Here is a 24,026-nt window from a genome sequence, read left to right on the forward strand (position 1 = left end):
AATGGAGAGTTCATACCTAAAAGCATCCATTAAGCACTGACAAAGTGAAGGAAAAGGCAAATTAACTCCATACTCTGGTGTAAAAGCACAATATTACAAACAACCGTCAACACCAAGGTCCCTATTTTTAATAGCATCTCCTGACAAGATCAAAATGTCCTTGAGGGGTTGACCAGTATTCCTCCTTTAAGAGGGCTACTACAGTCAATAAACGTTTGGTAAATACTATGTCTTTAGACAATACAAAAGCAAAAGCGTGTGCAAACAGCAACACCACCATTACCAAAAGGGATGAAGGGATGGAAAGCAATGTAAAAATAAGCCCCTATTCTAGCTGTGAAAAATAAGCATTTCTCATTTGCTAGAACAGTGATCCTCTACAGTACACTGCAAAATGGAAACATAGATTAAGAAGCACTTAAGTAAAAGCACTATTAGCTTTTATTTTAGGTGATAATGGGCATAAATGATCCTGCAGACTCTGGGAAATTATCAGAAGCAATTTACACATGAAACGTGTACTGTCTTGATCCCTAACGAAAGGCTTAAGAGGAGTGGATTTATACAGCTTTAATACAGCACAAAGACATAATCTGAAGACGAGCAGTACTAAGTTTGTTACATTTACATGTGGGTAGACATTTGACAAACTCCTGTCTCCTGAAGGCTCAATAATAGTGATGGTAGCCTAAAGATATAAGCAAGGTACTTCCCCAGTAAGTCTCTAACAGAAGGTCATGACTTTTACTAAGTCAACTGACACAGTCAGGAAAACATTTCACAAGACAATTGAACTGATGTGATGGTGCAATACTGCTTCCTTTCAACCATGTGTGCTTGCCATTCCCTTTGAAACAACTTTTGTGCCAAACCGCCCAAGAGCTAACTTAGCCAGTGTTAGAGCTGAGTCAGCTCACTGAGCAAACAAACACCATAAAAAGCATGCAGCACCATATGGTTCAGAGCAAAGGGAATGGAGACACCTTCTCAGTATCACCAACCTTTAAATGAAGCCCACATGACCAGTAATAGTTTATGTGGGGAAGAGCAAAACAAACTTTTGAACAGCAAATCTCATCCATGGATCAGAAACACAAGTCAGGGCACCGGGACTGAGAACAACTGTTCTGCATTTAATTTCATTCAGCTAATGAATTATGTAATTTAAAAGGAACGAGTGATTGTTAATTCCCCCTTGTGCTCCCCACAGGTACCAAAGGGAGAGGTGGTGAGGCTACTGACTATCTGCAGCAGACAGGAAAACAATTCATTATCTCTCAGGTCCCAGAGAGTGGATTAGCCACGAGGGAAATACAACTCATATTTTAGATCAGAGGTGAAGTGTTATCATAATTATTCTTTTTGAGGCAACCTGTACTAGCTGCTTTAGAATGGACCACCACACCCAGTCTGCCCCAAACACTTCTTGCTCAGAGCAAGTCTTAAATTCTAGCTCAGCTATTCTCTTGACCAAAGAATATTGCAAAGGCTGGACACTTCATCAAGTCGCTGCCTTTCTTGGAGCCCCACTTCCCTCAGCAAGTTGCTTCCAGATGCTGCTCTTCTTGGCTGAAGCCCATACTTCTTTAATCCCTTGGGCAGGCACAGCTGAGAGCAGGTAAGCTAAAGAGCCAAAGCTGAGGCTGAATGTTTACCCCCCTGCAAGTAGGCCTGTGTTCCAGATCTGGTCTTTTGATTAGTCATTTCCTAATTACAGAATTCTTTAGTGAGATTGGAGACATATTTCTAAGAGTCTACCACTAAACAAAAGGCACATATTGAAAGTACTTTTACAGTTAGATCTATCATTAGAGGCTACTTGCCATGGTACATTATGTTGGACAGGATTTTGCTGTTCTTCTGAAATATGTGCATGACTTTACCCCTCTTGATAGGCCTTTTTTTTAATGAAGGGGATGAAAAATGGTAGCCTCCACTGGAACCAGGCAGGCATCCAGATGTTTTTGGTTGGGTTTTTTTGTGGGTTTTTCTAACAAACGTGTTTTCAATAAGTTAAAATGAATGCTAGCTTGACTGATAACACTTAATTATGCACCAATACTGGTATGTTCTAAACAAAAAACCACAGTGCTTTGTAAAAGACTTAAAATACTTTAGGTTATGAATAGGTCAGCATAGAAATAGGCTGTGCCTGAGCTGTCCAGCTCTTTCCAGTTAATTACCTTTCTAGGATAGCCTCTCTTCTGATCTATTTAATAAGAACTTAGGCTTCTTTTTTCCAAGCACATCTGACAATGATAACTCTACCTACCTCGGTTTCAGATAAAACTAACATAGCAAACCCTTCCCTGCAAAATCTGTCTGGAACCTAAGAGCGGAATACAGTACCTCACTTGAAAATCCAAACACTGCAAGTATACACAAAATATGCTTTGCAACCTGAAGTTTCCCATGTGGAAATTCGCAGGGGAAGTTTAAGATCTGGGTGTTGATCTTCAAAGCCCCAGTTAACAAAAGCTGATCAGTCTAACAAATTAATTGTTTTCCCTATGGGAAATTCCCACAACTATATTTTTCAGATGTATCTGAAATTCCCACAACTATATTTTTCAGATGTATCTATGTATGTGCTTGCTTTGTTAAAGCATAGCCATTTTCTCTAAAAGATCGTTTGTGTTAGCCAGAAATACTGCAGCCTAGATCTTCTGAATTGGGTAGCCCATTTGGCCAAATATGTGTTGCAGGACATGAGATACAACTTCCTTGACCATTTCTTTATCGGACTGCTACTGACTCTACTGTTCATAGCACTGGAATTATCTTTTAAGCATTGCATCTTTAAAACATTCTGTGAAGGCCTAATTCTTTTCTACCACTAGAGTCTGAATACTTAGGTTCACAGACAGGCCTAGCTGGCTACATTAATGCAGTTATTCTTTAATGTTCCAGTTACGCTATTCCAGTTTTTGTTGGGTGAACAAAGAATTCTGACAAATTTTCTCAGCCTGAGCAATTAGAGGTCAAAAAACCCCCTATTTTTAGTGTGTAGAAGGAAAATCTTTAAGAGCTTAACATGATTATGTTTCCTGCACTTGTACTTGTATGTCAGTTCAGGTTGCATTTAGATCTTAGGATCATGACACCTGCAAGTTGCTTGTGCAAACTGAGATTTTTAAATCCCTGTACTTCAACTGCTTTTTGCAGAACAGAAAGTTCATTTTGTTCTTTTAAATATACTAATAAATATCAAGAGTTTCCTTCAATGCTGTCTCTTAAAGCTCATTGTTTAATTAACTATGTCAGTAAGAGAGAAACTACAAGTTTCCCCATGAGAATTAGGATTAAATTATCTTAAATACCTGTATCTTAATAGCTGTAATGTTAAACTTTTTTCAACCATGCAAAATGTTCATGTTCTACTCCCCATTTTTTTTATATCCTAGAATCACAGAACTATTGGTAGAAAGAGTCCTTTGGAGGTCTCCACACAACTTGGTGCTCCAAGTGAGATTGCTGCCAGCAGGCTGTGATCCATGACTTCATCTGAGTCTTGGAAACACCCAAGGAAAAGGATCCCACAGCCACTGCAGGCAATGGTTTCTGCATTACCCGTGCAGTGAAAAAGGTTTTCCTAATTTCTGGTATAAAGTTCTGCTATTTTATTTCACTGGAGAGTACAGTTTTTTAAATTAGTAGTCCTAATAAAGGTGTGAAATACAGGGTTTTGGTACGGATTAAGAGCTAAATTAATCTTTAGCTGTATCAAACTCCCATCCCTACAATGATTTCAAACCATGGCACCCATTATGTTGTTCTTGAATTTCACATGATTGTGAAAGATGCCAGTGACTGCAAATCACTTACTTGTATCAGCGCTCTGACCTTCCAGTATTTCGACAAGGGTTCAGAACTTACCATTTTATATTAATGATGGCTCTGTACCCACCCCTGGCTGCACTCTATGTGTTATAATCCATAACAGACCATGCAGAAGCACTAAAGAGATAAACTTTAATCAATCATAAAATCACATACTGCTACCAGATGTAAGGTGTACCTTTGGAAGCAAAGTGATCAATCACAATATAGAAAAGAAAAAGATATATTAACATCATCTTTTTGTAGAAATAGCTCCACAAATACTTTTTAAATAGTTTCAGACAAGCTGATGGGTCTGAAACAGAAGTCAGTGCCTGCAACTCTCAAGAAATTGTTCCCATCCTGGAAAGTTTCACTGAGTATTTGATGTCTTGCTTAGCCTCTTGGTCAACTTGTGGTTCAATCTGACAACAACCATCTGTTTAAAACGCAAGCAACAAAGTGTAAAAACCCATGATGAATGCACAACAGGGATAAAGCTGAAAGTCTTCCATTCTTTCCAGTTTTAATGCGACACACATTCACAACTCCAGAAGTACGCATCATTTAACCTAGAACAAAACTGACTTTATTTCTAAAGTTGAGTAGAAGTGGGGATCTCTCACTAAAGGAAACCACACCACTGAAAGGCCAAAGAGTAAAGAACCATGGAACTTCAAGGAGGGTATGTTAGTTATTCACGGTACTTACTGCAGTATTAATCTGTAATGAAAAATTGCTCTATATAGTGAGTAATGGCTTTTAAGACTCTTTTGGATTTTAGCTAATACATTTTACACGTCAGAAACTTTATGGTTTCCTTTCTAAGCTATACCCGTAAGAAACAACAATGGTAAAACTGCTGAAAACTAGGTTCTTCATAATGAATTTAGTGAAAATCCACAATTCTCTTCTAGCTTACTAATTTTGCCTTGTGAAATGCAAACACAATCTTAAATTTCTTCTAGGGAAGAAGAGCAGAACGGCTGCAGTGATTATTCTGACTAGCGAAAAATTTTAAATGAGAACTGTACCACCAAAATTTTAAGGCAGCTTTTTTCACTGTCTTTGAGAGAAAATGTAGGTGTGAGGTAATGAAACAGACTGTATTGCTGGAAGAGAAAACACTCTCAACCACCAACAAAATTAACAGTTACCATATCAGTCTATTCATGCTTGCGTTTGCATGGCAAAGATGCATCTGAGTGGCTAAATTCCTGGCTTGACATTTAGGACTCTGCTTATGTTCTTCTATGCCAATCTGAAAAACCAAACCCATTTTCCCTTCAAGAGAAAATAATGTTTTAACAACATCTTGAATTCTTTTTTATTTTTGAGGACAAGAATACCCTAAAAATCTACCATGAGTCCAGCGCTGCTATTACTCCTTACACAACTGAGCCTACTCTAACTTGTATGAATAATTAAACACAGATTGAGCTAAAAAACAAAATTATTTATTAGAGTACTGCTGGAAATACTGGGGTTGAGGGAGACTCAAGCTCATGGACTGACTTGGGATGCACTTACCAGATACCTTAGCTTCAGAAAAAAAAAAATCTTTAGTACGAGCAGCACAAAGCAGAGATAGAGAGACTTGGAACTTCTTGCTTCTGCACCACTTGTGACACATTGCATCCAGCTATCCCCACAGTGGTTTTCATACTGCTCTTTTCTACCAAACAGAAAGGTGAGTCAGACCCTGTCTATAGTAGTAGTGGCAGAACCCCAAATAAGAACTGCCGGGTAGTGACAAAGAGATTTATTTCATGTATAAACTGAACACAGTTAAATGATAATAGGATAATATCTAGGCTGAGTGGAGGATTGCAAAGAAACTAAGCCGCTCAGATTCAAAGATGTGCTGGAAAGGAGACAAGACCCAAGGTTCCTCTGGGCTTAGAGAGAGTAGACGATGCAAGCAAGCAAACATAAACCCTGTGCTTTTTGAAACTCTCATACAGTGACTCGCTTTTACCAGAACACTTTTCAACTTCATTCTTTAAAGCAGACGTTTAGGGTTCGGCCAGCATCCACCCTCCTCCACACTTGCTCAAGTGACCGTGTTTCCTTCCCCAGGAGTGCCCACGGCCCCGCTCCAGACCCCACTTCTGCCCCGCTGCAGGTCTCCCTTCTGCCCCGCTCCCACCCCTCTTCGGCTCCGCTCCCGCCCCGTTGCAGGCCCCGTTCCTGCCCCTGACCCATTCCAGGCACCGCTCCTGCCCCGCGGGCCGCAGGACCCGCGTTCGCGGCGCCCTCTGGCGGCGGCACGGGGGCGCGTCCGGCCCTCACGGCCCCGCACGGCCGCTCACGGCCTCGCACGGCCTCGCACGGCCCCGCACGGCCCCGCACCGCCCCTCACGGCCTCGCACGGCCTCGCACGGCCTCGCACGGCCCCGCACGGCCTCGCACGGCCCCGCACGGCCCCGCACGGCCTGCGGGGCCGCCACGCAGGGCCGGGCACGGCTGAAGATCAAGCTTGGCCATGCCACTTTTCACGTTAGGATCTGGACACCGGTATAGCTCTCCGCTGAAACTGTTTCTGCGAAATGGCAAGGTGTTACTAGACTGTCTGCTAGAGCAGATCTGTAGGAGAGCTGGCACAAAAAAAAATAAACCACAAAAAACAAACCAACAAACAAAAAAGGATATTAAATATACATATACTCACACCAGTGAGTGGAAGAAACAAAATCAGATACTAATACTTCCTGTCCCAGTGTATATTCCAGTCATCTCCAGGATGTTTTTCTAGGAAGAAGGTCAGCCCTCGCTCGCTCTCTCTCCTTCTTCCTGTCTCCCCAAATCATCAGTATTACAAAACAGGGAGTCTGCTTCATTTCAACCAAGTCTTCCACTTTACTGCCTAAGAGCAGTCTGATTTTATTTCAAAGATAAAAAAGTACCAATAAAACTGTATTAATATTTCCTTGGGAAACCATGCCTTATTCTTTACAATAGTTACTATTTATTATGTGGTCTTTTCTGTTAAGCACTGATTGACAGATGAACAGAAAATTACTGCATATGCTTCTAAATTCTATGAATAAACACTACTGAACCTATTGATTCACCTAAGACTCCCATCCTGATGTTTTTGCCATCAGAAAACTCTACAGTGAGCTGTCCTCATGACTTAGGACCATGGCCCATACCTCCAGAAAACATTTAGATGTGAGATCACTCAAACTCAAACCCCTCAACAGGAAAAAGGTATTCCTTCAATTGCTTTGCAACAGAGAGGTAACGCAGGACACATTTAACTCAGAAGCTGACCTTAGGCAGGGGCCAGCATTATATATACAAGAAAAATTCTAATAATATTGGGCAAATATAAGGAACAACCACCTAGGACTATAACAGCAACTTCTGGCAACACAAAATCTTGAATCTTCAAAAGTCAGAAGTTGCCTGTGGACTATTGTTTCTATAAGCCCCAACAGATCAAACCCTCACAAAGTTCTCCAAGCATTTATTTCCATACTTTCTAGTTTTCCCATTATCCTGTGACAGTAAGTTCCATAAGGTCTCCTTTTTCTTTAGCTTACTGTCTTATAGTAAAAAAAAAAAAAAAAAAAAAAAAAAAAAAAACCAACCCCAACAAGCGGCAACTCTTCATATGATGAAAAACATTGAGTAACTTCTATTCGCCTAGACACTCAGAATGGTCTGAATATTCACCACAACAACGTACTCATAAACCAGATGTTTTCCAGAAGGAAAACAGTGTCTCCCTTCTATTTAGAGCCTCCCCACATCTAAGTCTTTCCACGTCTCTACTGGTCTGGTTGCCTGCTGTTTGCCTTTTCCAATTCTATTGTTATCTTTCTGAAATTACACACCAACGTACCAAAGTTTTCCATTTTATTCTTCATAGACTTCATGATGAGGGCTCTCATGGAGACAGAATTCTAACTGCAGCAAAGCACCAGGTCCTTATTTTGGTGGCAACAGTAGCTGAAAGTCCAGCATGGTGTTTGATAGAGTTCGCATTGCTTCCCACTCTCCAGCATTTTTTTGCATCTATTGACACAGTCATTGAAGCATTTTATCACTTTCTCCACTATGAAACCTTTATGTGATTCCCAGCTATTCTTTTCAGGCAGCTCAATCTGTATTAGCAGAAATGTTAGTACTTGACTGTTTTCTGTTTTCCCTGATCAGAAAACACTGTATGTCTGTAAGAGTCCAACAGCAGCCCTCTCCGCTCTGGAGCCTAGCCATTCATTCTTACTTTTCCTTCTTTTAACGAATGCATAGTCTGTGAGAAGAGTGTCTGAAAGACTTCTCAGTGAAGGCTCCTGTTAACATTTTGAAAAGCCAAGTATGTTGTATTAACCAGCATTTTCACTGTCTCCTTCAAAGAACTTTCTAATAAATTTGTGAGGCATTGCTTCCCCTCGTAAAATGGAAATAAACTACTTAATCTCTTCTTTATTGTATCATTCATTCCTATTTACCCACTAATCTATTCTTTGCTAGAATTTCTGCAAAGAACTTCCTTCTGCCTCAAGGACTTCTTAAATAACTGATGTAATATGCGCCATATTTCATTCCCCTCCAGTTAGTAACTCAGCAACATCTTACTTGTGTTAGTTTCAAGTGTTGACTGAATACCATATGGTCACAATATTTATTATTTCTCTTATTAATGTCTTTTATTGAAGCTGTGGTCCACCTGTAAAGCAAATCCAGCACTAGGGATACTAGCATCAAACCAAAAACTTAACAGCTATGTGAATGCCAGTCCAAATGTGCTCACAGAGTTTTGTCTGGTTGGCTTTGAACTGGCAGCCTCTATGTCATATGACATACCATTTATCTTCTACTGAACTGCATAGAATCAGCATAAGTCCAAGATATGTATGCTTACTAAATGAACAGAAATGCATTCACCTCCCCACATTTGAACCAGATGAAACTTGTACTGATGGATGATCCGCTAGTGTGCATTGATGATGAGAGAACATCAGCTTCACACTTCATTTGGAGGTTAATTTCCTTCTGATATGCTTAAAAGGCTCAAACCTCCATTCTACATGGGTTCAAAAGTGATCAGGTCAATTCATGGGAGGACGAATGAATGCTCAAGACACCCTGCAGATCACTGGAATCTGCTACTACATAGTGTTCAAGTGTCTCAGCATGCCAGCCCTAGTTTATTCTTCTTCAGGCATGTGCTAATGTTCACAGATGGATTCAGACACTAAGCAAGAGAGAAATAATTTGATCTACCACCAATCTGATGTGGTCTTAAAGTTTTACTTGTCCCAAAAAAACCCCATTTTTACTCCAACAGAATATTCCAGTTTCACTGTTCCAAAACTCCTATCTCCCAGTTATATCTCACTGTCCTCCACATCAGAATATGTAAGAACTTCTGTGAACATCAGACCATGTTCGGTGTTACCTTAGGGTTCTCTCCATGAAACAAGCTTAGTGGAAAACAAGAGAACAAAGAGACTAAAGAATGAGTATAAGGAGTTAATTTGACACATGGCTTCTGGACACTTAAAAATATATGTATATATCTATATTTTTTAACTTTTTTTTTAATCTACATACAGAATTAAGACAATGTCCCCGTGAATACACATAAGCAGAACACTTTAAAGTGGAATCAAAGACTGCAAGGTTATTGATAAGTAACATACTATCTCCGGATGGTTTTGTTTTTTGTGCAAAGTATCCCATTTTGGGAGGGGATTTTTTTTGTTGTTGTTGTGGGGATTTTTTTAAGAAATCTGGTATTTCAAACTTGGTATTTGAACACCTTTTGTCCTCTTCTCTTTACACAGAAAATACTATGTCACAATAGAATTCCAAGTAGTCACACCTATCGAATATACATGCAGCCATGTTGGAATGAACTGCCCTTACCAGAGTAGGACACATACTTGCGAAGTCCTGAAAGTGCCTCTCTGTATAATACCAAACCTCAAATACCTGAAAGATCAGAAATCCAGACCTAAGGCTGTCCTGTGTCACTGCAGTGCTGTCCCTGCATTAACACTGTAGTAGGGAAAAATATCACGTGCCATGCACACACATCTGCATGTTGCATATGCATGTTATACGCATCTTGAAAGAGATCACTTCAACATGGTAAAAAAGGCAAAAGGGCTTTCCACTTTTTCATCTGTATTTCCTGAAATTTCAGGTATCTCAAATACGATGATGAAAATATTTGTAGTGTAGCACACTATGCTTTCTTGCTGTTCCTTGGCACAGTGATATTTTGCCAAGTTGCCAAAAAAAGTAAATAAGGGAACCACTAATAGGATTAAAGTGTGCATTTAAATACATTTATTCCAAGTCTGGGATGCAGGGGGAGAAAAAGAGAGAAATCTACATAAGAAAAATCAATTAGCAAACAGAACCTGCAAAAAGCCTGCACCAATTCCACAGATGACCACCACAGGCCATTCAAATGGCCTATGAAGTCACTATAGTTTAGGAGAGAGAAGAAAATACTGATAAATCAGTGATTCACATTAATTTTTCTCTACGACCTTATTCGTAAGTTTTGCTTTGTGCTCTGGTGGGATTAAGAAGAAAGGAAGGAATGATAAGCGGTTCCAGAGAAACGGATTCGTTTCAATATGGTACCACTGTGTTTCAGTTATTAGCAAAGCAGTATCAGGGGATCCTTCACTACCACTCACATGATGAATCAATAACATTTACTATGACAAAATGCACCTACTTTCATAGTCAAATAAAAAAACTAAGTCCTGACCTCAGTTAATTGTTGTTACTCTCCCTCAAAAACGCCAACTTTATTGCTGCATAGAAAAACTGTTTCAAATTAGAGAATTTATGCATTAAGACAGAAGAAGTTGTAACTGCAATTACATCCCAAGATTAGGAATGTTCTTGCCACATACATAGTTTTAAAGAAGCACAGAACATACAAACTACAGAGTTAGTGCAGTAACTCATTTCCAGCCTTGGTAAGCCTGATTGTCACCAACTGAAGAATGTATTGTAAGTATTCATACTGAGAGAATTTACTGCATCTTCCTTAAGAGGTTGAACAAATGTTCTGAGAAGAAACTTGTTAATTGCAACATGGAATGTACACAACAAAATAAATTATCAAAAGGGACACATTCCTTAGACCTCACAGAAGCACACTGGGGAGCATGCCAATAGTATGCTCTGTAGTTTTTGGGCCAGAACCATGGAACCAAATAAAATATAAACTTACTTTTTTTCTGATCCATTTTTTGTGACACAGATGGTTGGGTAGGACTTAATATTGGCAGAGTATTCATCCTCTCTGTGTTGTTAAAAGAAGCATCTGTAGACCACAATGTCACCTCCTCTGCAGTGGCAAACAGCCGGGTGTTGTCTTCAGAGCCCGCTGCCAAAGCAGCGTCAGAGGCAGGCAGATGACTGAGCACTGTGGCTTGAGTTGGGGTACCAAAGGAATTTTCCTGGAAAGACTCTCTAAATGTATTTGAGTTCTTGTTCATTTGGCCAATGTGGGATAAAGGCGTGGTGGTCCAGGAAGAGGGCTGTGTGCTGAGATCCACTGTGGGATCAGTCTTGGAACTATTTTCAATCATACTTGGCAAAAGATCATGAGACATTTCAAAGTCACCATTAACTGTGAGGCCCTCACTTCCATTTGAATAAAAGCATGTTTTTTCTAACACTCCTGCAGTAAAGAGAAAAAAAAAAAAAAAAAACCAAACAAAATTACCATCACCTGGAAGAATAAGTGTTACCAATTTGTTCTGGAAAGTTCATAATAAATATAATGACACAGATTTAGAAACTATTTTAATTTCAAAATTAAAATTAAAGACAGCTAAATTTAAGAATTCTATCTAGCAACAAAATAACAGCAGCACATAAAACATGGCTGCTGAAGGATAAATAGGGAAACAAATGCTTCCATAAGCTTAAAATATTTTAAATTGTATTTATAGTGTGTCACCAAATACTTACAGTTTTTTATAACTACAGAGTGCAATTTCAAGGAACTCCAACATGCATTCATTCTATCATTGTGTTAACAAGATGGACAAAGCTTTTTTTTCTCCTTTTAAATTGCATCATCTCTTGTTTTCATAGTACCACCATCTTCAGAAATCCAATTCTGAAGCCTTAAGGGAATCAATACATTTTTAATATATTCCATGTTCACGGATTTGCGAAATGGAAAGAGGTACTATTTTCTCTATAGAAGATTATGTAATTTAACTACACTGCTAAATATGTGCCCCTGAGTTCTTTGTCATTATTCTTGATACTGGATTTTAAATACGCGGTTATTGTCTAAAATTTTAGTCACTTGCTGGATTTATTTTCTGATCATTTATTATATTATAGACAAAACCAGACTTTTCTTAGTGCATATGCTGAATAGCTGCAAGTAACTACAACTCACAAATCAAAACAGCTGCATAACAGTGAGTAGATGTATCCCACAAGTATTGGGAATTCAAACTACATTGTAAGAGAATTGATCTTTAACCTATTAATCCAAATAATAAAGAAGGCATCTTAAATATGTATAGAACATATAACTTAGTTATGTATAATAAAAACGACAAATACTATCTCAAATTCTTTAACCAAATGTGTTAGTACTATATTTAATGCTAGAGGAGAAGCACCACTCTGTATTACAATATAAGAAATTTTTGGTAAATAGCAAAACTATTTTTGTCACTGGCAGGTCATGTAAAAGAGCTTAACATTCATAAAAAACACAGTTCATCTAGACTTGATTTTAAAAAAATAATTGAAATTGATAAAAAAAAAATTAAAAGGAATCATTGAAACATAAAGTCTCCCAAATGTTTCTAAGTACCTTGGCAACAATTGATGATTTTAATAACTTTTCCTCATATTCATTAGATCCTTCATTAGCTGCTTGGAACAGATGAACCCCAAATGGCAGGGGGGTTGGAATTAGATGATCTTCCTATGATTCTGTGACTCCTAAGTCCACAAAACACCCACCATCATTTCTCCCAGACCTTATTTTCATTTTGGCTATTGCATTTACCAAAACGGCTGGTTGCACCATCACTCTCAGCTAGGTCTTGTTCACCCTCCACTACCCCAGGCCCTGTCCCTAGACAAACTCACCCCTCTGCCAACTCCAGGCACCACACAGAGCCCAAGAGGGTATCCTGAGCCCATTCCCATTACTGAATTCCTTTTCTCACTTCTCCATGCACTCTGCTGCTAGAATAAATCAGTTAACTGGTCTGAAATTCAAGGCCTCGGCAGGTGGAAACGTTTATTAATCACAGCTACAAGTAACTAAAAATGCCAGGAGACTCCAACTGAAGTGACTTTGTGTTGGAAAGCTTTATAGGTAAGTGAGAAGAAAGAACTGGAATAGCTGAGAAGGGGCAGTGTCAGCATTTCCTTTTTTACTGAGTAACCTTTAACTACAGCAAATGCAAACAGCAAGAAAAACTGGTGAAATTTCTGAAATATAATGAGTTGCAATGAAAAAGTTACCATTTGAGATTTACCTCATTTATCCAGGCTGGATTGTTTTGGCTCCAGTGTCACTAACTGCAAGTAAATCTTTATGTCTAACTTTTACTGGAAAAACCCAGGGGAACTTTATATAAATGTTAAGGTTTCTGGTTTTCCACCAGCAGATGTTCGTATATCACTGGGGTTTGGAGGAATTTACTGTGTGTATTTTACAGAAGCAACTAAAAATCTCCCACCCGCAAATTATTTAAGCAGCATTTTTTTGTTGTTTTTTGAGTCCTCTGGTCAAAACAAAGGGGAAGTGCATTTTCACAAATAGGGACTAATACTAATATGATTTGCTAAAGTCTGAGGAAGAGTGAGTGAGTGGTTGTGCCCAGAAATTGTGCTCACTTAAATGTGGCTTTATTTGGATGCCAGATATTTGCGTTCAAACAAAGCGCTGAATCTCTAGAATTCAGAAGCCTACTTTGTTTCAAGTTTCAAACTTAACTAGGTTTGGTTTTATTTTTCTTTGCCATTTTCAAAAAGTTAAAATAAGCTTTTTTAACTTCTTTGGGAAAGTGCATAGTATCTTTCCATAATTCAAGAATAGCTTAAGGTATTTTTTTCACATTCTCTCTCCTCCTCCCTAGACTCGTCTCTTCTCTTCCACTCAGCATAAAAATAGAAAAAGGCTGTAAAACGTTGGTCCCAAAGAGCGACTAATACAGATTTAAAATTAAAGTTAAAATGATTAGCTATTTCTATATCACTCAACAGAATACAAGGCAATACATTACAAGACAGGTAAACTCTTGAGAGATGTTTGAAAACCCCCTTTGGAGGGATACAGCGGTCAAATAAATACTGTGAAGCAAAATATTGAGGCTACCCACTGGATTCTATCATCTTCTCACTCAGATTCATTTCATTCTTTTTCTGGAACAACAAAAAATAGCTATGTCTATCACTGCCATGAAGCCATTTACTTCTTTCATTGAGATCCCCAAATACTTGTTTGCTTCTTCAACCCATCTTTCCAACAGCAGTATTTTTTGTTCTATTTTTACAGTCTCCTAGTGATAGCAACTCCTCTTAACAGGGACCACATAATGACCCTCTTCAACACAAAAGGACTTCCTAATTGTATCATCACCACTGACAATGACCAGTATTAAAATTCTTTTTAACATTTTTTCCCTCCAAAATAACATCAGCCTAGTTCAGGTATATATGCACTTGAGGGAGGCAGGTATGGGCCCTGGCATTCCCCACTTGCTAGCTCTAGATGACAACTCTCTTTCCACTCAGTTTGTAAGAGTTTTAGGTCACCTTCCTGAGTCACCTCTTTCTTCTCCCACATTTTTCCCCTATCCTCTCCTTTCACCAATGCACCATAGAGAATTTAGGCACTTTACTCCAGGCTGCAGAATCCACTCTCTGTGCTGGGCTCCCACTTGCTTTAATTTTCATCCTTACCCCCACCCTTACCCTAAAAACACGATTGTATATTTAAATCTTAAATTAAGCTTACTGGGTATGTTTTTATAGCCTCTGTATTTAAATTTCAAAATCAGTTCTTTCTTAATCTCCTCAGTAAAGAGAAATTAATTACTCTCCATCAATGTTTGCTGACACGCAGCGCATACAGAACACGCATGTTATTGACGTATACAGGCACGCTATATCCAACTATTCTTCAAACTTGAGTTCATACAGATCTGTAGATCGCAAATCACAAGCCAGATTCATTAGTTGAGAAATGGATGTAACCATTTTCGATTTATGTCTCCATCTACAGCTGGGCATGTCCAGATGACAGAAGCATACAGTATGCTGGCCTTCATTGTGCTTGGGACAAAACAGAGCTACTGGGACCAGACTCATTAATTTCAAAGCAGTGTTTTCCAGCAGTTCTAATGATCATTTTCAGTTGCTGTTCACTTTGGGGAATTCATGTTTTGCTAAAATATGAACAGTTTTTTAAAAATCAACAGTTTACTTAAAAATGGACAGTTAAGAGATCCAATAAATAGTCACACTGTTCAAGCTAGTAAATTGAGATCCTGGCAGTTAAAACTGTGGAAGTTTTCTAGCTGTTCAGAGCAGGAAAGCTCAAAAAGACCAAGTCTGTTTAAAAGCTCATGAAACGGAGCAAAGCAGCGCAACAAAGTATGGGTAATGAATGAGGCAGTTGGAAATAAAATAAAGCACTGCTTAACTACTACAACTGGCCTGCACATATGATCTGAGATTTCTCCTACAGGAGACCCATGACTCTGCATTCTGGAGAAATGGGCACATTACTGATACTATGAAGGTCCCATAGTATACCAAACAACTGCAAATCAGTTATGCTGCAGTAATAGTCTTTCTTTCTTTCTTTCTCATTCTTTCTCTTTCTTTTTCTTTCTTTCTTCCTTCCTGCCATTGAATAATTTTTATTAGCCAGTCAGTACTATCAACTTATTTCTTACACTGTAAGACTTCATACCAATATTAGAATTCAGTTATTAACAACCTGAAATGAAGTACTATTTTGGATATAGCATATTCTTAGTTACTGTAACAGACTATATTCTGTTACACACACTTTAAATGTCCACAGCATTAGTTCATCGAATTCTGGTCATCAAATATATTTGCTTCTAGGCTATTAATGCATAGAAAATGAAAGCTGCTGAGAAGAATAGTAAATTATAAAATGTTAATTCAAAAGCTGCTTCAGAAGGGACCTTTGCCAGTTTGACATGGGTTATTAACACCAAGCCTTATTTTTACCCTACAGTAACTACATTGACTTAAGAGGAGATGGTCACAATTTTTGCTATGTAAGTAGGATCAGAACAGGCTCCATTTCCCAGAGGATTTCATACATTTTAATGGCAGGTCGATACATGCCTGAGGAAGAGACTGAGTAGAACTGATGTAAACACACCTGCTTTTTTTTATCTGTTTTCTCACCAAAGAATTAAAATCTAGGGCAGAGGATATGAAAGATACAAATGGAATGCTAAATATAAGGAAAGCAAATTTAACGGCCTCATATTTCCTAATTGCAAGACTTCCTCGATCTTAATCCATTTCAGATTGTTCTTAGTTCAGAGGTACAACCCAAGACTTACCTGTCAATCATAACATTCACTAGCTTTGGGGATTTTTTTTTTACTTCCTTAACTTAAACTAAATGAAAAGAACAGGCCTATGTCATGCTGCATATCAGTTGCACAGACTGAATTGAGAAAACAGACTTAAATTGTCCTGATTTTGACAGTGCTTTTGAGACATGTTTAGTTTTTTCCTATGCTGGCTAACTGTTTGACTGTTTGATGTGTATTGAAATTAGAGTTTTTAAAATAGGAAAATAGATTTATATCTGTATTCCTGGATACTGGATACATTACCCCACTTATTTCAGATGTGCTTCTGAAGTGCCTAAGGAAGCTCAATTAGAAAATATTCTCACAAACAAAAGAAAAAGGAAAAAACCCAAAAACACTGAGCACTGAAAGCAATTTTTTAAAACTTTGTTTCTGAAAAAATAATGCTTTAACCTAGTATTACTGTCTTCTTCATTTTGTACTTGAAACAATTTAATAATATGTCAGCTTCTCTGAAAGTAACAAAGGGAAGACTTCTTAAAAAATTTATGGTAATAAATTAGCACATTTTAATAATGAAAAACATACACACAAAATTACTTAACAGACTAAGCCATTATGAAATGTTATACCCCTTGAGCCAGTTTCCACAAAACATATTTGGGGTTCTGCACTGATATATATTGTGTATGTAGAAAAAATGAACATAATGTCCTTTAGTTAAACAGTAATATTTTGTATGCTGTTCATAAAGATTTGTGGCCATTTACAAATTAAATTTCACCTGAAAATAAGAATCAGGTTTGCATATAAATGTATGACATGAACAGATAAATATTCCATCCCACTGACAGTGATCTAAAATTATAACAAAGGTATATTTTGTACTTGTACAATGGCTGCTGAAAACTATTGACATGTTCAAGATAATGTGTTCCTCAAAAATCTACCTCAAGAAAATCATAAGAGGTTTCCTCATCAATACTTTAAACATGTTTTAAGGATACAAATCTAAATAGCAGATTTATTTCTCTGCAACAAACTAGTTAGTCACCAGGTAGATTAATTTTTTAGGTAGGGTGCTAAGATATATGTCTAATGTCCACGGTTCTATTAGCACTTGAGATTGTGGTCTTAGTTTTGGTCTGTTTAATCAAAAAAGTGTCTCCTTAACTTAAAAAGCACTCACCTACAAAGGTAAGCAGGATCACCAGCAAAAGGATAAGGGCACAGATGCATGGAATCAATATCAGGAGCAAAAGTCGAAGGAACTTGGCAGAAGCCAGTTTCTGAGAGCAACCATCCCCCATATTATCCTCATCTGTTCCTAAGACCTGAAAAACAGAAATGCAGTTTTATGCTGGTGACCATTAGTAACTCCTGTGTTTTCAATAGGAATCCTCCCTCCCTATTACACAGCTACATGATTCAAATATATGCTGTAAATGGCTAATAGATTCTTAATGACAAGTTTTATGTAAATTTTCTTTCAGGTGGACAACCTAGTGCAATCCATATAATTTATTAAACTTTACTTAATATCCACAGACTGATAGTTTCATTGAAATTTCTAAATATTTCTGATGAACTGGATGTTGGATAGGCATTTCATTTCAGAAAGATGTAAAAGACATATTAAACTTAAGGAATAAGGCTAAATACAGATTATTTTATAATTAAAAATAATCCATTGTTAATTATTCAAGAGCTCCATGTTCTTGTTTCTGTTATTAAAGAACCAAGATACTGTTATAACCTTTGTTTTAAGTGACAATAGAAGACTTATTATGCACAGTAATGATGTCTAATTTTTAAGCACTTTATAAAATTATAACTTAACAGAGTATTCTGTAGAGTTTGCAAGTCACATTTTCTGTTCTATGAGTGGAATACAAAAGAATTGAGAAAAACAATTTTCTGAACTCAACTGAGCTGCACAAAGTAGAAAAATTCAAACCCTTGCAAAAGCCTAAACATGCATTTTATATTTTTTAAATCTAACTCCATTAATACGATGATCTCATACACTGGAGAAATGTCATACTTTTTCAACAGAAACAAAACCAACATTCCAAATTAATATTTAATAGCAAGACTGAAACTGTTATGAAGTCAATGCCCCTTTATTTGAAACTGACCAAAAAATAAAATCTTCCCTGTGATAACGTGAAACTGGATGATAGGTTTATTTATTCCAGGCAGTGTCTTCCCAAAGGATGACTAATAGTTTATCCTCTTTGTCAGGAAGATCAATCACATTGAAGTTGGTTGTGTCAGGACACAAGAGTAAAGGCATCCATTACCCTGACAGCCTCTCCCCAAAGAACCTCAAGAGACTGAAGTCCACAACATAAATATTATTAGTCTTGTAAATGCCAGTCTCTGTGGGTTATCCCTTTGGCTGGCTGTGCTGAACGTGCCTTTCTGTAAAGAGCAGGTCGTCAGACTGACTGGCAAAAACTGAAGTTGAACTATTTCTTAAGGAATTGCTGCAAAAGGACTGGATTTGTACCACTACCCAACCTCACTGCCCATTTACTGCCTTGAATGAGAAGACTGTAGGCATAAGTAGAATTTTCCATCATAGAAAATGCAGAATAGTTTTCCATCATTCTGAAATGTCTCTTGTTCCAGCATGGCACAAAGACTATTTGGAAGGAAATTTTCCTTGCTGATAACAGAATTATCAGCTATTCCTGAAACCCCTGGTTACTAGACACTGCAGACCCTCGACAGACAGCAGAAGCTAAGAAACTGCGTTTGTAAAGTTGTGCGTATCTTTTCTGACACTGTTAAGCATCACGTCATGTGAACACTTCGAGACTCAACTAGTGCAGTGTCTGTCCCATCTGACTTCTTTTCCTGCTTCCACTGTTCAAAGTAAAGACATTAACATTGAAAATGCGTATGGTACTGGTATGGTGTGAGCTGCTAGTAGCATATCACTTCCTCCTATTCCAGAGATTCAGTCTCAACACAGTCCTACTACTAGATTTATCTAGCAGGCAGGATGGTAAACTTAAAGATGTTGGATTTATCTGAAAATCTGAAACAGCCAGTTCAGGATGAGAATAAAGAGTTGAAACAGTCTGAGTGAGATGACAAGGTCTGTAATCTGATCCTCATTTCCCACAACATGAGAAATATAAATAATATCGGAGAGAGTTAATTGCTTGTTAGAATTGTTTTTTCTTAATCAGCAGCTTATTCAGAAGTTGTAAATGATTCAAACCAAGACTGCCCTTGTCCACAAGTGACATCTAAAACATTCAGTCACAAATAAAGTTAAGGATTTAGGTTAATATTAGGAATTTCAATCCATGTGACCATTTCAACAATATCTCCTTGTCTTCCTGCACTCCATGCTTGTCTGCCTTTTCACCTTAAAGTCTTCAGTGTCTGCCTGATGTTTTGCTTCTGGTAATGCTGGAATCCAGCAGCTTTAGCTGCTGTACTTATAGCAGGCTTCCCTGAATTCCACTACCTGGGTTTGGACAGTATTAGGCACCCTTGTGAGTTCTGAGCACAGGGAATAGAGAAAAAACACAACTCTGCTATGAACACAGATCTCCCAAAACACTGCCATAATTACTTCTGAAAGCACAGACAACGGTGCAGTAGACGCAGTGCTCCCACAGGAAATGGGGCAATTGAGTTCAATACCCTCTTTCGCCTGAAGCAGTTTAAAAATTAGATCTACAACTCAGCAGACTATCACAACCACATGAACACAGACTCCTCCTGAATCAGAGCATGCCATGCCTTGAAATAATGATGTTCTGTAAAAAAGAACCTTTTTTTTAGGCTCTTCTGGGCCAGACAACAAGAAGCAAGACTATCACTACACAGCCCAGTGATCAAGGCACTCAGGAGCTGATTCTGAGTTTCTTCGAGACAAATAAATTTTATATCCAGCTCATTTTTCTAAGGAAATCACTCCCAACCAAGATGCACTTCTTTCAAGTGCCAAGCAGAAATGTCCAACTCTTCCCAGTGTAATACAAAGGATATTCTGACCCATGACTTGTCCTAAGACAAGACTTTGTCTTAGGAGTGAAAACTTAGCAAGCAAGAACAAAATTTTGTTCTCCAATATTTGAAAAAACATTCAGAAATAGTGTCCATCATCACTTTTTGACTCTTTTTGTGAGGAGGGGGTGACATTGAATATTCTGGAGGTACATAAGATCTTAGTAATCTCAAGCACAATGCTTAACTGAGAGCAGTTACCACCACTGTTGGGCACATGCATTAAACTAGTAGATACATTAAATATTTGCCAATTAAAACAGTGAACTTCTGGCGATCCTCTGTTTCTGTGAGAAATGTCTTCTAAAGTCTCCTGGCATTGTGAATACTATTTACTTTATATAAATATTCAATACTAAATAAGAACATCAAATATTTTCTTTCTTGTCCACTCCTGAAAGCAATAAACATCAATCTTTGTATTGACAACTCACTGCCACAGATTTTAAAATGGGCTGTTGAATCCAAATTTGCTTTCAGTGACTGCTCAAGAAAAGAATGCTGTATTGTTAAAGACATGCTTCTCTAAGCACCGTGAATTACTTGATCTGTAGAACAGCAAAGTAAATATTTAGGCAAAAAATTTTAGGCAACTAAACAGCATGTCATATTTTTCCCTTCTACAGGTAAAGACCTTTGGAAAAACAATACACCTGTTTCAATCATCATCAGTTACAATGCAAGCATAAACCTATTTTTTCCAGTTTCCCAGTTTTACCATTTTTCATCACTTGAACATCTACCTTAGTTTTCTCTGTCAATTTCTCTGATGAATATGAACTAAAACTAGAGATAGTGCCACTGGTTCCTATATCAGCAATGAGAATTTAATAAAGTGTTCTATAGATAAACATGAATGCATTACACCTATTTTTCGTAGGCTGCCTAATAGTATTTCCTTTCCTCTTGCCACCAAACATTGCAATGCACAAAGAATACACGCACCAGCTTGAAGTGCTCTAGTGTGACAATGGTATCTGCATAAACTTCAGACGTTCTCTCAGTTCTAATAAATAATGGAATAGAAGAACAAATAATAGACTAAAGACATAAATAATGGAACCTTCAGATAAAAATGGGCCTATGGAAGGAAACAGGGGTGCCAAACGCTTATTCCTTGGCTCACTTCAAGCTTCTAGGTTAGTGGCTGAGAGAAGAAACTAGTCTCCCTCAACTCTCTGTGTACTTAATAGCTTCTCTGACTCATTCTCTAAGTCTCTAAGACTGAAGTACCTGGTAGACACATATTTATTTCCCTTTCCAAGGGAAGGACAAGAAGACTTAAAAACAGAATCCTTGCGGGCCCCCTGAAAAAATCAAGCCTAAATGCTAAAGATATCAGCATAAAATAGATTTAGCCAAAAATCTGTAACACTGGACTAAAACATATTCTCAGTATTTCAAGAACACTGGTGCAAGTTGTCTTCCCATCACTATTGTTAGAAACCTCAATCTAAGAAATATTTTTCTGAATTAAATACGTGCACTATAGCTACAAAGTATCGGGGGTTTTTTTAAAGCAAGAAGTCGTTTGCTTTTAATACAAACAAGTTTTGTATTTAACAAGAATATAGACAGAAGACAGGATGCCTAAAAACATCAGATAATTTCTTCTGACAGCTAAGTTTTGTCCCTAATGAAATTACATTAACTGCTGCTTATCTGAGTGGCATTCTTTCAGTAATAACTGCAACAAAGGAAACAGACTAAAAAGAAATTCTAAGCTAATTTCAGTGGAGATTTTTGTTAAAAAAATTCTAGGTTTATCTAGAAGTGCTGGATCAGACTGCTCAGTTTATTTTCTGGAACCACAGAGGCAGGAAAAAATTAAGATGGAAATGAGTGTGTAGTCCCATCTGACCACAAAAAGACTAAAAATTCATTGGACCAAAATCCACAGCTTATTTTCTGCAAGACGTGGAAAGAATCTGATCTCATGGCTGTCATTTCAATAACATGCCTGTCATATTAAAGGAATGACAGATTACATTAAGATTTATGGGCGAAAAGCCTATGGTAGCATGCAATTTTCCTTTTAGATACTAAAAGTATCTAAGGTACTAGTCTATAAAACAGCCTGAATCATGGTATAAGCACTTGACAAAAATATCTCCTGCTGTTGTCACCACAGAACTAACAGATGTTCTCCCAATAAAGAAGTATCATTAGAGCTAATTGCCTGCTGTCAGTATCTTCTGTGCATGATGGGTCTTTACACAGAAATGTAGAAGTCACCTCTTAAATCAGAAGCATTAACATATCTTGAGCAAGTCATACACCAAAGCGTTATTCAGTGTTTGTAATGGAAAGAAGTGGAAGGAAGTACCACCATGAAATGCAGAAAGAACATCAGGGGGCAGTAAACAGGTGACCTCATAATGCCATTGTCCTCAGAAGTCCTCACAATGCCATTGAGGAATCTGCTATTGAGCCAAGCAATAAATATGTAAGAGTATGAAAACTATCTGCAGCTCCTTCCTTATTCTTGATATTGTTCCTCTTCTAATGCTGAAGCAGTGCTCAGTTGTCAACTCTTGTGATTTCATCTGCTCTTATGATGTTGATCTTAAATCTCTAGATACTGTACTGATATGACCATACCAGGCATTATAGTTTTCCCTTTGCCATTAAAGGAAGATGGTTCCCACTTGTTATGGCTACAGAGCAAAAACTGAACATGTAAAGTGTCAATGTTTAAGCACAAAACACCATACATACACATACACATACACATATACATATACATATACATATACATATACATATACATATACATATACATATATTTAACTATATTCATTCTTACAGCCTTTTCTGATCAACTCATAACATCCAAAGGCCTGGTAATGAGTAACAGAAGCTGAAAATGGCCTACTTTTTTATCAATTCTGTCCTGTTTATGTTAGGAGTCAGTAATGCACCTCTATTTGACTACTTTATGGTCAAAAAAATGTAACAACATACTTAAATAGTCATTGTAACATGCAGAAAGTGTAAGATAAATCCTAAAAGGGTACAAAGTTGCATGCTAAAAACACAAACAGGCAAAAAGTTGCCTGAGATTGCACTTTCAGAGTTACAGGAATTAGAGAGCCAAACTGAAATGGGCCCTGAAGACTGAATGACAGCATAAGAAACGGGACACTAAGCAGCTTCTGTCTGCAAATACAAGCAGTATCCACATTCTAGTGTACACAAATTGAAGAACAGTAGTGTCACACTTACTCTAAAAGGAAATAATGCCATTTAGAGGGGAAAAAAACACCCAAACTTCTCATGCAGCAGCGCCACAAAAAACCCCCAAACACCTTTTCATACAGAAGGCAGGAAAAAAACCCAAACAACCCTTTTCATACAGCAAGTCGGCAAACATGTTATTATCACAAGTTGTTATTTGCCAATGAAATGCACTAGTTTCCTGATAGCTCAAGTTCACTGTAATCTTGTAACTTCTCCCAGGGAATTCCACATCCTCAAAGAAATTACAAATTGCTGACATAATTCATTATGAGTCCATTTTGATGATCAGACTTCCTTTCTGTTCCATGAAATTTATCAATCCAAAATACACAGTATCCCACTAAGGAAGATGTCATATAAAGCTGGGCATATCTTTCCAAAAGAAAT

General features: G+C 37.7%; 1 protein-coding gene across 1 annotated transcript in view; it reads right to left on the bottom strand.

The window, feature by feature from the left end:
- The window catches only part of CORIN (corin, serine peptidase), a 124,305-nt gene that overhangs the window by 88,503 nt on the left and 11,776 nt on the right, over positions 1-24,026 (bottom strand). Inside the window, 2 exon segments of the mRNA XM_066185701.1 lie at positions 11,030-11,482; positions 17,560-17,704. Coding sequence (XP_066041798.1) covers positions 11,030-11,482; positions 17,560-17,704 — 598 coding nt within the window.

This window comes from Chamaea fasciata, unplaced genomic scaffold, assembly GCF_029207755.1.
Source record: "Chamaea fasciata isolate MVZ Bird 193981 ecotype frontalis unplaced genomic scaffold, bChaFas1.0.hap1 SCAF_6, whole genome shotgun sequence".
Taxonomy (NCBI): Eukaryota; Metazoa; Chordata; class Aves; order Passeriformes; family Sylviidae; genus Chamaea; species Chamaea fasciata.